We start from the raw sequence: 16,893 nt of genomic DNA, 5'->3' as shown, positions 1-16,893 counted from the left end.
CCCTCAATTTCTTGTGCCCAAAAAGGTTCTTAAGCCAAAATTATGATGTTAAAAAAACCAACCAAACAAACAAAAAAAATAATTACACACATCAGAGAGAACATTAAGGGGTATCGTACTGGAAGCACAGGACAGATGTATCCCACTTACTAAGAAAGATGTTAGAAAGAGGGAGGACTCAAAAAATCAAAGCCAGCCTGGCTCAGTGGCAGGATAAAGAAAATTATGATATGCCATCTTTCAACAAAAGTCATGATCAAAAATCCCTACGTTGACAGGATCATAAACTCTGGAAATGTGTCTGCACAGGCCAAAAAAGAGTATGAAGGCTAGCAAGCCAAAGGTACCATAAATAAAATTCCTCAAATACATCAGGAGCAGAAAGCCTGCCAGAAATTCTATAGGATTAACAGATGACCGGGCTGCAAAAGGACCATTCAGGGAAGATAAGACATGAACAGAAAGAAGAGCTAAATGACTTCTTTGCATTTGGGTCCATCATGGTGGAGCCTGAAGAGATTCCCCCACCAGAACCTCTTCATCACAGAGGGTCTCATAGGAAGATTTCTTAGACGCCTACAGAGAGACTGTAATGCAAATAGGCAGAAGAATGGAGTAATTATATACAAGTAAGCTCGGCATGCATACTAGTCAGATTAGCAGAATTTACAAAGAACAGAGTTAGTGTACATGTGGATAAATACAAGATTCAAAGGAAGACTCAAAGACTTTGAAAAGAGAAGTCCTAATTCATAAACTTATTCGCAAGACCATAAACATGCCAGAGGACAGGATTACAACTGAAAATACCCTTTAAAATTGAAATATGACTTGGAAACAACAGAGTATAGCTTCAATAACAACAAATGCCAAGTCCTCTCCAAACCTATAGCCTACGATTTCTACACTGCTGCCAATTAGGAAGCACAAGTTAATTTGGGGAAGTATACTTGTCAATGTATAAAACTTCATCGGAATTACAAAAAAAAAAAAGCCGCAGAATTTCCAAAAGAACAGCACCTATTTGTGCAAGTCCGTAATGCATCCTCACCCTTTGCTAACTTGAAAATTTTCCTTGAAATTATCCAGAAAACCTGCATAAATATCACTGCATATGCATAGACAGATGCTACACAACACCCACATTTCTGCCTGGAAAGTCTTTGGCAGAGATACCAACCAGGCATGTTAGCATTTCCTAACTCAAACACCATCTTTTGGAAACATCTCATTCATGTTTTTACAACAAGCTGTTCCTGGGTAGCTTGTGAAATCCCAGAATGAGCAGTGATGGTATGAAAATCACATTTGCATTAACATGTGTTAACATAATAAAAGTTTATATAATTCTGTCACTTTATAAAGTTTGATGTAAAACGCATCTAAAATTGATGAGCTCCAAAACAGTTGGTGGAAACAACAGGCATGAGGAGGGAAAAAAATTTAGAATCCAACTCTTGTGCTACTTACTTTTCCAATGTTCTGGAATCTCCTGTATACTCTGGAAGATCATTTAAGTCTTGGGGTGAAGCAGAAATCTGTTCTGTACTTATTTTTAATGCGTGACCATTCTTTCCTATCACTTCAAGCCCTGTCAGTCCAAGGTAATGAGAGTCTCCCCAGGTCATGGTAAAATTCAGTTGCAGGCCTATATAAAAGAATATACATACAATATATCTATGTACATATTAATACTTAATAGTTTGAAGTAAGTAGCCTATATAAGCATACATGTAAGCCCCAGCGATTAGCAGAACGTGTATTTTGTTTAGATTAAATCACTTTATATGCTGTATTTGGATACTTCCTGGTCTGCATGCCTACCCCTGTGGAACAGCATAGTATCTTCTGTAAATCTGTGTTAGACCCCGTTAGTGGGCTCCCAGCATCTTGTTCGCTTGTAATGACACAACTTCTGATCAAGCATGTTAGCAAGTGTCTCATGACTTAGACTGCCGACTGACAGTAATTCAGCGATACGGTTAGGCAGTTACATGACAGATTCTGTAATTATGCTGACACAGAAAAGACCTATTAGTCTGAAGTCCATCTATCATCTTTTGCCAGCTAAATGACTATATAGACTGATACAAATCCAGTCTCCCGTAAATCCTAAAATTGTTAGAGAACACCAACTCACAGTTAAACCAAAACTCAAATTTGGTTTACTAATGTGTTTAAGTTACCAACTTCATGTCAGAACTGGACACATGGAAGTATTTTATTGGGAGAGCATTAGTGAAAAGTAGCAGTCTTGATTAGACTGCATCTCCAGAAAATAAATAGGAAAGAAAAATGGGGCAGACAAAAGACTGTACATGTATTTTCAGATCCACCTGTTTCATGCCTTCCTGAAAAAGTATAAATAGCATATACAGACATAACATGTAATATTCCAATCTGATCAGGTTCCATAAAAATCCATCACTCTAAATTAAAAATATCTTTCACTTCACACATTGCAGAAGCTCAGAAATAATCAGGCTGGATAATACCTGAAGAAGCACCAGCAGCCATGATGGTCTGTAAAGCAAACAAGCATTAAAGCTATTAAGCCATCCAGCCCAATTACCTATAAATAGCTGTAGCTATTTACACCAGACTAAGTCTTGATATACAAATAAATTCACCTGGGTGTAAGATCTCTTCAGTATTTGCAAGGACACTAAGAAATAAATAGTTGCATTAGCTGACAAGTTTGGAGCTATGGCTACGTTGATATTAGATGCTATTCCCAAGGCAGTTACTAAGACTAAACTCATTTCGTGCACAAGCACGCAAGAATTCTCAGGCAAGACCAGAGTGTATTTTCAAACCAAAGGGGAAAGAAAGGGTGAAGCAGCTCTCCACACACGGTTTGGTATTCACATCGCCATGCCAATGCCTCCATAGATCCTCAGACTGATGCAGGGTGGAAGGGACATCTGGAGGTCTCAATCCAACTCCAAGCTCAGAGTATGTTCATTTTATACAGGATAAAGAAATCAGTTACTTTAAGTATGGATATAAAATTCTGGTCTAGCTTTCTGTTGTCAATCCAATCTGAGAAATTCAGTCAGTCTACATAAATACACAGGATTGGGAGAGAATTATTGGGTAAGGGAGGCAGCTATTACAAATCCCATTCAGGGACTAGGCAAATGGCTAGTGTTATTTTTCTGAGATTAAAAGACAACTGTTACAATATAATGTTCTAAATGCCATAGTAAACAAAGCTTCTGCCTTAAAGATTCAATTACTCTTCTTTACTCCAGACCTGACATCTGTCACAAAGTTCTACACAGCTCTGACAAATCAGATCCTCCTTGATAACATGTTAGGGAGGAGGGTCGTTAAGGAAGAATTAAATGTAAGAACTTACATTTTCCAGTAAATATTCCTGATTCCTTGAGTATACGTTCAGAGAGACGGTCTGCCTGAATTACCTGTTCTTGAACCTAAAAAGTAAAAAAAGTAAACCAACAGGTGCAATGAACATGCATATCATATATACATTACAGATATACTGTTTATAAAGTGGAGGTTTATTTGTACGATCCTTTGGGGTTTTTTATGGTTGGTTTGGTTGGTTGTTTTTTTGGGGGGAGGGGATGGATTGTTTGTTAATGTCCAGCTTTGTGTATACCCTTTTCCCCAAAAAATAAGACCTAGCCCGAAACTAAGCCCTAGCATTATTTTTCAGGATTTTTGAAGATGCTCAAAATATAAGCCCTACTCCACAAATAAGCCCTAGGTGCAGTTAATAAAAGAAGTCCATTTAAATAGCCTCCGGGCAGCTACACATGTAAAAAAGTAATACGTTTTGGAGCAAAAATTAATATAAGACCCTGTCTTATATTTGGGGAAACAGGGTATCAATCTTCTCTTTGCCTCACCATCCAGGCTGTTCTGCAAATCACAGGATCACACAGAATCACAGAATGTCAGGGGTTGGAAGGGACCTGGAAAGCTCATCCAGTCCAATCCCCCCCCGCCGGAGCAGGAACACCCAGATGAGGTTACACAGGATGATGGAAAACATGCCCCAAAATGTGGAAGATCATATGGATCCTTAGAAAGTCAAGACTATTGGGTTTTTTTTGTTAGCACATATAGGAGTGTTAAATGGGAGACTTCCTAGTGTGGGCTACCTACTCTCAAAGAGGCTGGAATCATTAAGTCACTATTATTTACTTGCAGACTGCTATTTGATAATAATAATAATAATAAGAAGAAGAAGCTGTATTTGCAACACATTGCAAATATGTTGCAGAGATAATAAGTCTGGATGGAAGTTAAGACCGCAGAGAATGCCACTACGATTTATTCTCGAAAATTAGGGGGCAGAACAAACAAGTAAACTTGTTTGGCATTTGTTCTTTGACAATACCAATTAATAATGGCCTATACTATTAAACATGGCAATCCAGAAAGTGAATAAACAGATGACAAAATTTGCTGATCATGCTAGTGCAGTTAGGGTAGGGAAGACAAAGGACAGTCAAAAAAGGTTGCAGATCGACTCCATTTCATTGAGTGAGTGGGATAAAATGGTTACTTATGTTAGGTGTAAAAATGCTACACATAAGGAAAAAAATCCTAACCTTAGACATACAGTATTGAGCTCCAAACCAAATAACAGCAGATTAGAATGGTATTTTTATAAGTAGTTCTACAAAAACATTAGCTCAATCCTCATTAGTAATCAAAAAGCCAAACAGGAAATTAGAAGTCCAGACTCATTCTTCATAGTTTCATTCATCATTAGAAGTAACTTCCTGTCATCCAGGATACATCAAATGCACTTACACTGTGCCCAAAAAAAAATAAAAGGCTTGTCAACGCTTTTTTCCTACTGTTGTATTTGTTCTCTGCAGTATAATGATGGACTTTATCTTGTATGTGTATGTTTCCAAACTGTAATATACTTCATGTAGTAGCAAAGATCCTTGTGGTAGCTCAGTAGGTGAAACTGAAGAGCTGTGCACAGGAATAACCACATACCACTAATGTACAGAAGGTGGGAAAACACCCTCCAACTGGGGATGCCTCTCTCACAAAACAGTGACTGTATCTTTGATGTCTGATGCCTTTATCTAAGAACAACTTTAAAACACCAGCCTGGGAGTTGAAGTTTGCAACTCCACTGAGTATCAGAACCCATGGATGTGATAAAGCTACTGGTTTTATAGAATGCAGAATAACACCCTCCCTTGCAGGCCATAAACGATCTGCGCCAAGCCACCTTATCACCTCTTTTCTCCCTCCTCCTCCTTTCTTGCCTACTCAGATCCCTTCATTCCACTGGTGCCCAGTGTCTTTTCTTTCAGATATGATCTAATTTTCTACAATTTCAAATACTTCTGCTTGTGAACATTGTCCTACCTATGTTCTTAGATCCTTACAGCTAGAACAAAACAGCATCGTAGCACAGGAGTTATTGGAAAATAAATACAAAGTAGAAACTATCACCATGCTCCTATGCTTGACCATACTTGTATAGCACCTTCCGTGTGAGGAACGACTAAAGCAGGACTAACCACTCTGGATAAGAGAGATTTAGAAGAGAATGTAACAGAGGGGCATAAATCTCTTGAGTGGCTCGAAGAAGGGAATAGGGAATAATTGCTTAGTCTCTTCCAAGGTAAAAACTAGGGGACATTAAATGAACCTGGAAACAGAAATAGGTTCTTTGTGCTGTGCAAGTTAAGCTGGGAAACTTACCAAAACACATTGTAAGTTGTAGAAGCAGGCATGTGTACAAAAAGCTTGTGGATGACTTAATGCAATAAAATCCATGGCAGGATACTAAACACAAAGGTTAAGTCAAAAAGTCTTTGTAAGACAAATTTCTAAGGGCTGGCTGAGTGTTTCAGAGAAACACCACTGCATGTTTGCTCTATTCTGACATTCGGCCCAGGCACCCACTACCCGCCACAGTCAGAGCTGGGTCAAGTGCACCAGTTACAGGCCTGACCTGCTATAAAAGTTGACATCTGAAGAACCACCAAATTAATGGGAAAGACAGATGACCATGGATAATTTTGACAAGAAAGTAAGACACTTCTGTAGGAGCTTTTGAAAAGCTCTGTTGTCAGTGCAGTAAAACAGTCTTTCATCCACTGAGGAACATACGGAAAAATCTTTGGTTTGGATTGACAGGGAGCACAACTACTCATTGCAATAAGAAGTGTATGGTAAAAATCACTGACAGAATCATAAAGTTTCAGGAATGCCTCATTGAAAACCCCCTCTAACTGCTGTCCAAGTAAGTAAAGAACATATATATATATACACATATATATATACACACACATATATATATACATATATACATATACAATCCAGTATAGCCTTTCTTGTAGTCTTATTAATCAGGGAAACTAAAATTTGGAAGACCTTTTAGACTTAAAAAATTTGCATAAATTATTGAGCTAGTGGGAAAAAAATCTTCAAAATAGACAGATAGTTGTATTATTCTGCAGAGCTTCACTGCATCATGGAAATCAGCATCTCCTACTTTTCATTTTATCTTTCAGAAAGACATATTCATAGAGAGTTCCGAACACAGAGGCTCCTACCTGTTGATCCTCTGTTCTTAACCCTGCTTGTGTGAAAGGTCTTTCATCTCCTTCTCTGTCAGCAGTTGTTGGTCTCCTGAGCTCTTCTTCGTATCTCAAGGAGCTGGCATCTTCCATTTCTCCATCATATGTCTCATCATAGCAATATATAGCTTCAAGAATATCATCATCAGTAGTGAACAATATAGTATCCCCAAAGTGCTCAGGAGCTGAAGGCAACATAGAGAATTAAATGGAGAAACCATATAAAAGAATATAGAGTGTGATAAAAACTATTTTTGGTCCTTCTTTAATTTGAAGTAGTTTTTAAAGAGAATATTTAGCAAATTGATACTGACTACTGATACAAATAGTACATTCATTCTCAAACTTATACTGCACAGCAGAAAAACCTAAAGAATCCAGTTCAAACTCAGTTTCAAATGCATATAAAATATAATGGGAACAAAGCTTCCCCATTACCTTTTCCAAAAGACCCTATCTGTGAAAACAAGAAAAAACTGCAACTTCTAAACATCTAGTGATTATCTGATGTTATTGAAATATGGTATTGTTGGTAAGACACCATTAAGAGTAGAGATTAGCTCTACAAGCTACTAAAATTCACAATATCACTGAAGAATGCATTAGTGGGGTTTTCATTACATTTTGAAATGAAAACAACTAAATACAATACAAAGTGCCAGCTTGCTTTGAAGTGAAAAGCAACACCAACTGAGCTAAATGTATTTGTTTGTATTGTACTGCTGTTTCCACAAAGAAAACAAGAAATGATAGCATACCTCCAGACAAGGTTCCTGACGCTTTCGCAATTTCTCCTTTAAAGATGCATTGTTCATCTAACACCATTATAATGTCTTTCACACCTCTGAAAGAGTGTATGCGAGATTTATTATAATTCCAAATCCTAATCATAGCTACTTGACAGGAATTCACAAAGTCAATAAAGATAAAGTGAGGTTTTCCAGGGGTAAATGGTGCTAGCCAGAGATGCATATCATCCTGGGTCCGATTTACCCCGTCAATTAGGTTGGTTATTATTCTGGGATCATTGCCATAAGCTGGTAAAATATTGATATCAGGTGGGTCAGCTGTTATTTTTGAAATCTGAACAGGCTCTCCTTTAGAACTGAAAACTTCAATTCCATTAAGACCAACATAATGCCTGTCTCCCCATGTTGTTCGAATGTCTATCACTAAGTGCTGCCCATAAGGTAAAACAGGAATTTCAAAATCATTTCCATCTGGTGCCTCCACAGAATTTTCTTCTTCTTGCCTTTTTGGTAGTGTTTGCAGTCCCTCTTTTCTCATTTGCTGATATTCTCCAGGCCGTCTGATTTTCTGTTGATGGAGAAACTCATCAAAGATATCCCCTTGAAAATCCATGTTAGAGATTCGGCCACGGTGGGAATAATTAAACTTCACCAAGGAGTTCCAGGACTCTTGCAGAGTGTGTTCTTGTTCGTTGTGCCACTTTGCTCTAGAGGTTGCTATGTCCGTGAGAGGAAAGTCTTCATCTGAAAACAACATTACATATGCATTTAATGCATAAACAGGACTGGGTGCAAACCACTACAACACAGACTTTCTGGAATTATGCTGGTCATATCGTGTTCCCTTGCTGTGAAATTCTGTTACGCTAGCACTTTCATATTGCCTCCGCATTATGAAGTCTACATGTCCCCATTTCCCTTCCCCATTAAGACATAATGAAAACAATTACTTCGAAATACTGAAGAGCAGGGCAGGTGTCAAGATACAAAAATGCAACTAAGTTTTAGACTGTGAATTCTTGACTCAACACTTACGACAATTGGGATTTTGCCCAGCGATACTTACTGTGTGGCTGTCACAACAGTTTAAATCATCTGCCGGCATTTCTGCAGAAGATCTTTCATACAGTTGGGAATGGCTGAAGGGGTGAAGTTTCTAATGCATTACAGAGAAAAGCTAGTGCTGTTAAAAACATCCATGGCTATATAAAGGAAGGGGTGGAAAAAAAAAAGAAGTAGATTCAGCATACAAGGAGGGTGAGGTGAGTGCTGAATTCTACACAGGTAATGTCCAAATAGTCTTCTCACTTTTCAGCAAGTGTGAGATGTAGAAGGGGGATAATGACCAAGTGCCTAACGGGAACGCAATGGGGACAACGCATGAGAGGGGCACAGTGGGGGCACAGCGTGTTCTCCTTGTGACTGCACTGGGGAGCCGCTTCATTTCCATCTCAAAACAATTAAGAGCAGCTAATAATAAAGATTTTCAATAAAGCTGTCACTTATGTATTTTCTTCAAATAAATGAAGAAAAGCAAGTGGAGTACTAAACAATTACAGGCCCATGGGCTGGATTTTACTTGTGTACAATGTCCTTGAGCAGATACTAAAACAAGTGGTTATCAAGAATAAATGCCATTTGCAGTAAAATGCAAAATAATGTTTTCCCAAAAGACTCCTCAAGACTAACTTTTAACTCCATTTTTGGAAGCACTGGGGAAAAGGCAATGTTCCTAATCTGTCTATGGCCAATAATCATTTACACTGGGGACAAATGAGATAAAAATAAGAATTTTAAAGTACATGGAAAACTACCTAAAGGGGGTTTTCTTCCAGAATGAAAGGCTGGAGACCAACCTGGCCATTCCTTCTTAGCCCACAAGGCAAATACAGATAGGAAGCAAAGGTCCATATTTCAGAGAACATCAGTCATTTCTAAGCCAGTTTCTTGTTCAAATCATTGTTACATGGATACTCATAGGGTTGGTGATCCCAGACAGTACTTCCCAGAGCCTCATAATTTACCTTAAGAAGATACCATATGTATTTTTACCACTTTGAAATGTCAAAGCTTTAAAAATCCAGGATTAGCATGTACAGAAGAGTAGCTGACATCCATTAGCTTTCCTTGTTTTGGAGATGTTTCTGTTTTCTTTTTCTTTACTTTTTTACCTTAAATACTCCAAGCAGTACAGAAATTACAACTCTGAAGCCCTTTTACAGCAGTTTAGTAGCAGTGATTTTCAACGAGAGCTTAACAGGTTTATTGGTTACATTAAAGAGTAACAACAGGAGAAGCAGAGCTCTGAAAGGAAAGCTCGTAAGTAGAGGTGACTGGCTGAAGGCTTACGGGGTTTGGCATTACTTTTAGAATCTAAAATTTGTTATTTTTATTGGAGCCAGGTGAACAATAAACTCTGCTGGTAGATAAAGAGTATCCCAACTGCAGATGTTCCAGATGCATCCCCATCCTTCTGCACAGCTGAGATGACTCTGTGATGGATGCTATGCCAGAGGCCAGCAATAATGACACCTCAAATGCACATCTCCTTGGGGATTTAGGAGGTGTCTTGAATTACCAAGTCCCTTGTCCTGCTTCTGATGGCAACACACACCATAAAATTCCTCTCAAAACTTCAGCAAACTAGGTTTTGGGGCAACACTGGCTTGAAAAAACACCTTTCTTCTCCCTCTGTTGCGTTAATCTCATTTTTACTCCCTGCAGTTATAAATAGCAACCATATTTCCATGCCGCAATCACACACTTCATTTCCCAAATCATTCTAAAAGCTGTCTTCTGTATCTGTTCCACTTTGTAATCAGCTTTCCTGAAAATGGGTGATCAGAAGTGCAGTTTTCCAACTGACGTCTCACGAGTGCTTGTGCTGAGATATTAACATCTCCTCACGAACAGAAAAGCCTCTGCCGATACATCCTCAGAGCGCATTGCTCTAATCACGCCTGCGTCACACCAGCATTTCATAGGCAATCTGTGATCAACTACTCAACAGAGATCCTTCTCTTCCTCGGTCATTTGGAATTGATGATTACTCAGCTTACAACTTAATTTTTTGTTATTAGTCCCCAAATGACCTTGGAAGTCATACTCTTGAATTGTATCTCATTGTTATTACTCCAGTCCTCAAGTTCATCTTTCTGTGCAGTTCTTCAATCTTCTTACCTCATAATACCCCGAATTATATGTTATTTGCAAATTTTATCAGCATACTTCCATCATTTCCTTTGCACATTAAATCAGTGATCAAAGAAAAATTGTATGTTTTTATAGCAACATTAACTCGAGCCAAGTATGTATGTACATGCTATTTCTACTTTCTTTTGTTCTTGTTATTCTTCATTTAATGACCAAAGATGTGCTGTGACATTGCACATGAGCTAGTGCAGCCTCCCCTTTGTCACATACTGCTATTGGGAAACTGCAGTTCCCTGAGCCCCGTGCCAATTAAAATTCACCACTCTTAGGGAAACACTTAAAACTGGTTCCCTGTTGTTAATGCTCACTCAGCTCCACTTTGAAGCCGGCTTTACCCTGCACAGTATAGTACAGACAGAACAAAACCTGGTGGATGGCACCTAGTTTTCCCAGGGACAAACACGTATTGGGAATTTTACATAACAAAACCTGCTCTGAGCAAAATTAGAGGACATTGTTATTAGAATCATAATAACCCTCATTTTATAGTACACATTCAAGCTCCTAAATTGTTACCATTTCTATGACTGAACAGAAATTATTGAGAGGGGATTTATTTACAGATTTCATGATGTTGACAAGTTTTTGTCTAACAGAGACACTGTAAAACGTGTGAAACAGCAAACAGGCTGTGGTGAGTGGGTGTGTGAAGAGGAGATGGCACTTATTCCAACTACTTCCATACTTTTTTCTTCTTTGGGATATAATTTCAGATATACTTACAAAATTGTTGTTTTCTTCGCAGAGGGGCAAAGAAGGAAAAATTCAGACATTCTGTTTAGAAAGACCCATTTTCCTCACCTTTGCCTGAAAAAGTCATGCAGTACCTGCTGTGAAATTTGAACTGGCATTCCTGCATTTCAGCATCCTTCCTGTGCTTTATGACCATAAATTTAATGGAAACACTCAAATACAACATACAGCAAGCTACACTTCCATGTAAATCGTTATGATGGTTAATTATGCTAAATCACCTAAAAAATTCTATTTGTATTTTTGTAACCTCTTCTTCCAACTCTCTGGGTCTTGTTGTCATCGTTCAGCCAGGCTCTTCATTTCAGACAAGTTACTGAATGCTAAAGAATTACAGAATGCCAAAGAAAGGGCAGGAAGGGTCCAAAAAAAGTCAGTTACACATGGCTTGAAACTGGAAAGGGGAGATTAAATATATCTCATGTTATTTAGACTTGTTAAGCACGAAAATATTACCCCATTCCCAGAAAATATCTTAGCCATAGGTTGCTGGAGGCTGGGAGAGAGCAGGCGCTTCAGAACTTGCCTAATTCTCAAACTCTTCCCAAGGGACACACTGTTGGCTGCTGCCAGAGGCAAACACAACTACACAAATCTGGGTCCCCCACCTCCAACAGGATCCAGGTGAACTGAAAAAGCTTTGGAGAAGGATGGAAAGGATCCTCAAAAGCATGGACCAGGTAACAGCTAAATTTAGTAGAAAACTCCTCATAAATGAGCAGAGGTGTCTGAGGGAGAGGTCTGAAAGAGGTATGTAATGTCATGAGCAGAGAAGAGACAATAAAGGGCAGTTTTCCATTCACTCTGAATAAATACATTCAACATACACTGAGATTGACACAAACCTGCTATACAAATAAGTTCTGTAAATCTACTCGCTACCTTGAGGTCACACTCTTTATATTTTTGCAGATTTTCATAGATATTTGAAAACATTTCCTGTCTGCAGTACTGTCAATTTTTATAATACAATTACTGAAATTTAGTCTTTGATCTTCTCCAAATAAATTAAAAAATACTAACTCAGAATGTAAATTTTTCAGAAAAAAAGAGCATTTCACAACAGGTATAGAACAAGGAGAGAGACTCAGAGCATTGCTATAGCATGAATGAGAAAAAATGAATACTGCAAACAGCACAAATAAAATCCCACTGCTTACACCTCAGAAATCTGAGGACATCCCTTGCAACCTAAATGATTCTGTGTTTCTGCAAAATCGAGAACATGTCAGCACTTGCACTGTGGTTGCTATTGTGAGCTCGTACCTTTGAGAGCAGAATCATCTTCTCCAAGATTTATAGTGTTTAATCCCTCCTTTTTTACACCTCTGACACTTCTCCTTCCACTTGTAGGGTACTGTGAACTGCAGCAATTTTTGTTAGAAAGTTGCTCTGAAATGTCCAAGCCCACACCATCATCCTTTCTGGGTGGCATTTCTGATTTCTCATCTTCCTTTGCATTCCTACTATTGGATCTTCCCAGCTCATTTCTCTGACATTTGACATTCTCATTAGTCAGATCTGAAAAGTTTTTCGTGATTCCATCTGACCGTGTTTGAAATCTCAAGCCTAAACAATGTTCTGTAGCAAGCCAAGGAGGCTTCTGCTTACTGGAAGTAACTTGATTATTCTCTGCTACTTGGGAAGACGACTGTAACCAAGAAGGAACTGCACCTGCAGAATCAGACAACTTTCTTCCTGTTAGCTTTTCCATTTGTTCGCTCAAAGTAAGTCCATCATCAGATTGGTCATGCTCCCCAACTGCTTGTACTGTTGCATTCTCTTTAGCATCTTTCATATGAACTGGAGATGGTAACACTTTTCTACCATCCTCTAACTCAAACAAACTTTTCTTCGGAAAGCTGATTGAGTTCAACTTATGCTCAAGATTTTCTTCTGGAAGAGATTTCCAGTTTAGTGAAGTACTGTTTGACTGTAAGCATTTTAAGTCCAAGTTTGCTTTCTTCTCTGTGACTGCAGGTGCATTTACTTCTTTCCTTTTGTTTGAAGAATATACAGATATGTCTTGCTTGGGAGCTGTAAGGTCAACTGTAGTGCTGTGGTCAGTGAGGAGATCTCCAGAGGCTCTCTCTAATTCACCATCAAATACAAGGTTCTCATCAACATACAACTTCACCTTCCTTGCTCCAACATCAAGATCCTACAAAAATAAAGGTATGAAGATCTCAATTAAGCTGTTCAAGCATTAGATATCCTTGTTCTGGAACTCTGATATTTGAACACTTAATCAACAAACAGATTAAAACGATTCCATTCTCATATCACCAACATGATTTTGACTACTTTTTAATCAAAAGCTCAAACAACTGACAAATACTGTGGAATATTTAAGACTTTATTTAAAAGGACTAAAACCCCTGCTAGACACTTCTATGAACCATTTTGGCTGACAAGACTTAAATATTTAGAAAAGCTTGAGCAAAGAAGTATAGATTAAGTATAATTATATTTGATCAGGTTATAAATTCCAGAGGCACATTTTGCTTCAGCATCTTTAAGATTCACCACTTCCACTACATGTTCCACAGCAAACAAATAGCCAGATCAAAGTCACTGAAGTTAAAAAGAGTTATAGAAATACAGGGTTGGAAAAGACATTAAAAAACATCATCTGGTCCATCTCTTTCCACTGAAGAAAGCAAAATAACCTATACCACTGTGAAGAAATCTGTTTTTAACAGTTTTCAAATAATCTGCCTCAATAGCCTATTCCAATGCTTAACTGGTCTTTTAAATAGAAGGCCTTTATCTCAGACACAACTCTGCCACTCACAACTTTATGTTCTTTTTTGTGGCACCCACTAAAATCTGATTTTTTCATTCCATTGAAGTTTGAACTAATATTCTTTCTATTCTCTTTACCATTTCCATCTAACCTTTTCTCCCTCTTAACAAAAATACTGACATCTTCAAAGAAAATATAGAAGATGAGACAAAATCCATCTCCTTTCTGCCCTCTAAATTTCGGTAACATGTCCATCATGCTGAGTCTTTAAAGACTCTCTGTTCTTTTCTTATTTTCATGGAAACTGAGAAGCTTTTCATGAAAGTAAGAAGTTTCAGTTTCATCCCTCTTGCTCATCTCCTGGATGTCAGTTGACTTTGAATACTGATTTAAGTTTTCCTCAGCTCCCAGCCTAAACCAGTTACTCCTTCTCCTGCAAGTACAAGTGTCACTGCTTCTTCACTCCTGCACGCACACTTTACAGCTTACAAGTCTATATAACCTCCACTGTACTGCTTTCCAAGTCACAACATGCATGGGGCAAAAAATGTAAGACAGAACTATACGGAGGAGAAAACAGACGATGCAGGGATACCAAGAAAGCTACAGCTGAGGGAGGGGAGTAGGTGTAGGAATGTGAGACATTCCTCATAGAAAAGGTTAACCTTCACCAGCTTCTCAGAAACAGCTGTAAACCCAGTTTAATTGGCCATTATGTTATGGCTGCCTGTATTATTCCTAGAGTATCATAAAGTGCTGTATGTCTGGACTGATGCATTTGGCTATAAACATGGTATTTTTTCCCCTTGACCAAGGACACTGCTCGAGTAATCTAATTGGGGATCAAAACACTGAGATAATTAGATATACTAAAAACTAACTACATGGCTTTGCCTAAAATCATGATGGGGAAGAGCAAGATTTTTTTACCCAGGAACAGATATAAACAGCATGGAACCACAGAAATGCACACATGTATATTTTGAAAAGTATTTGCCAATTTCATGTTTTTCTCTAAAATCAGCAACCTCTTAAGAACAACATGTTTCAAAATGAATCTCACTTCACCCACCAGTAGAGGAGGAGGACAGGTAGACAGAGCAAATATTACGAAATGAGATGGTGGAGCTTATTTTCCCTGAAAGAGGGACGGTCAAGCCCAGAAAAAGGGCCAGTCACTTCAAAATTATTATTTCAGTCAGTGGGAAATGCCATCCCATTCTCTGATGCTTTGGAGTGTCTAGGATAGGTACTGCAGGAAGCAAAAGAAGTGTCCAAACTTTATCAAGATGAACCAGCCAAAGCTACAGACATTTCTAGCACCATAGAGCCAAACTGAACTGGGGCAGGCATTAGTAACAGCTGAGAGCTCAGAAGAACCATCTAGTCATGAAGAAACAGTAAAAGAGCCAGTGAAAATCTCTTGCATCAGAACTCTAAGCAGACTGAGACTCAGGAAGGAAAAATATGAACAAATCCCAAGGACTCCAAGAACAAATATATGCAGACATAAGACTAGGAACTGCTCTTTTTCATTCCCTCCCACCACCCTTCTGAGCTTCCAGTTGCTTAGTGATCAGATGTGGTGGGAAAGACTGACGCAAGGGTGAGGCTCTCCTAGTACCCTGCTCAACTCTTCTCGAGCACAAGGAGCTTCCTCATGAGTAATCCCATCAAGAAGCCACCCTGTAAGCAGCCATTCAATACTTCATCCAAGGCCATTTTTTTTTTCTCACAGATGAGTAAGTAGAATGGCACAATGTCTCAAAACAAGCAAGTAGGTATGATCAACATCAGAGAGAAAAAAATGAAAGATTTAGGGAAAGCAGTTCTAAGGTTTCTCTTGATGTTCCTTCCCAGCTTGTACCTTCAGCCCCCACAGAGTGCCTGCTGGGATAGTGCTTCCCAAGGAAGCAACAGGAACGGTATTTCTGGCCATTTCACTGATATTTGTGCACGAAGGATAAAGCTTAAAACCAGAAGCACTTTTCTGCAAATTATACCTGGACAGAGGACTTGAATTTGTCTCTGCCTGACTTCTCACAGAAGAGTGGAAAAGAGAGAGCAATAGAAAAAGGGAACTAGAAGAAAAAAGTTCTTTTATATACTTAACTCTGCTGGAGCAAAGTTGCTGCATCCTTACAGACAATGCACACCAGTGCTGGAAATATCTCCAGCTCAATAGAACAGGCATGAACATACTCACAGGAGCAACACGCATATGGGCAATCGCTTGCAGGAGAAAATGATCCAATTGGAGGGCAACTAAGACCTTCATGCTTTTAAGTAGTAATTTCATTCACAGATTTGTGAAGACACACAACAGACATTATACTGGATCTTACAAAAAGTGTTTTAATGGCATCAAGTAACGATGCAATGTCAAGGTTGTAGGAAGTGTTTACTAAAAGTCTGAATATTCCAGACAAACTTGAAAAGAGCTGGCTGCCTTTACTTGCACTTGATCTCTCTTTGCAGACTAAAAATGACGTCCTTTTCCACAAACCTCATCTGAAGTAAATAAATGCAAGATGAAGCATTCCCTGAGACCTTCCTTGTAATACAATGAATTAAGGAATCTATGGCAATGATGTAATCTGAATTACAGCTTCCTTCAGACATATTTTTACTACCTCCAGACTCAAGTTCTAAAATTTGAACATACAAAAGTACTGGCCTGAATTAATTTTTTGCCTGTTGCTTGAAAAAGCACTTGGGCAGCTCTCACTTATGTATATTTCCTGCATTATATTCAATAGGTTTGGTAACAAATCACACTGCTGTTTTTGGAGCTAACAGTCCCTTCTGCACTCTCTAATGATGATGGAACATTCTGTAGCCCACATTT

At 38.5% G+C, this 16,893-nt stretch overlaps 1 protein-coding gene across 2 annotated transcripts in view; it reads right to left on the bottom strand.

Moving 5' to 3' along the window:
• Positions 1-16,893, bottom strand: part of KATNIP (katanin interacting protein) — a 56,089-nt gene that overhangs the window by 18,567 nt on the left and 20,629 nt on the right. For both annotated transcript variants that reach the window (XM_065851106.2, XM_065851107.2), the window contains exons 13-17: positions 12,566-13,460; positions 7,343-8,077; positions 6,561-6,769; positions 3,362-3,437; positions 1,471-1,648 (exon numbers count right to left, since the gene is read on the bottom strand). In XM_065851106.2, coding sequence (XP_065707178.2) covers positions 1,471-1,648; positions 3,362-3,437; positions 6,561-6,769; positions 7,343-8,077; positions 12,566-13,460 — 2,093 coding nt within the window. The remainder of the gene's footprint in view (positions 1-1,470; positions 1,649-3,361; positions 3,438-6,560; positions 6,770-7,342; positions 8,078-12,565; positions 13,461-16,893) is intronic.

Source organism: Patagioenas fasciata, chromosome 15 (genome assembly GCF_037038585.1).
Source record: "Patagioenas fasciata isolate bPatFas1 chromosome 15, bPatFas1.hap1, whole genome shotgun sequence".
Lineage (NCBI taxonomy): Eukaryota > Metazoa > Chordata > Aves > Columbiformes > Columbidae > Patagioenas > Patagioenas fasciata.
Note: the sequence above shows the minus strand (reverse complement) of the source record. Positions and strands in the feature narration are given on the sequence as shown.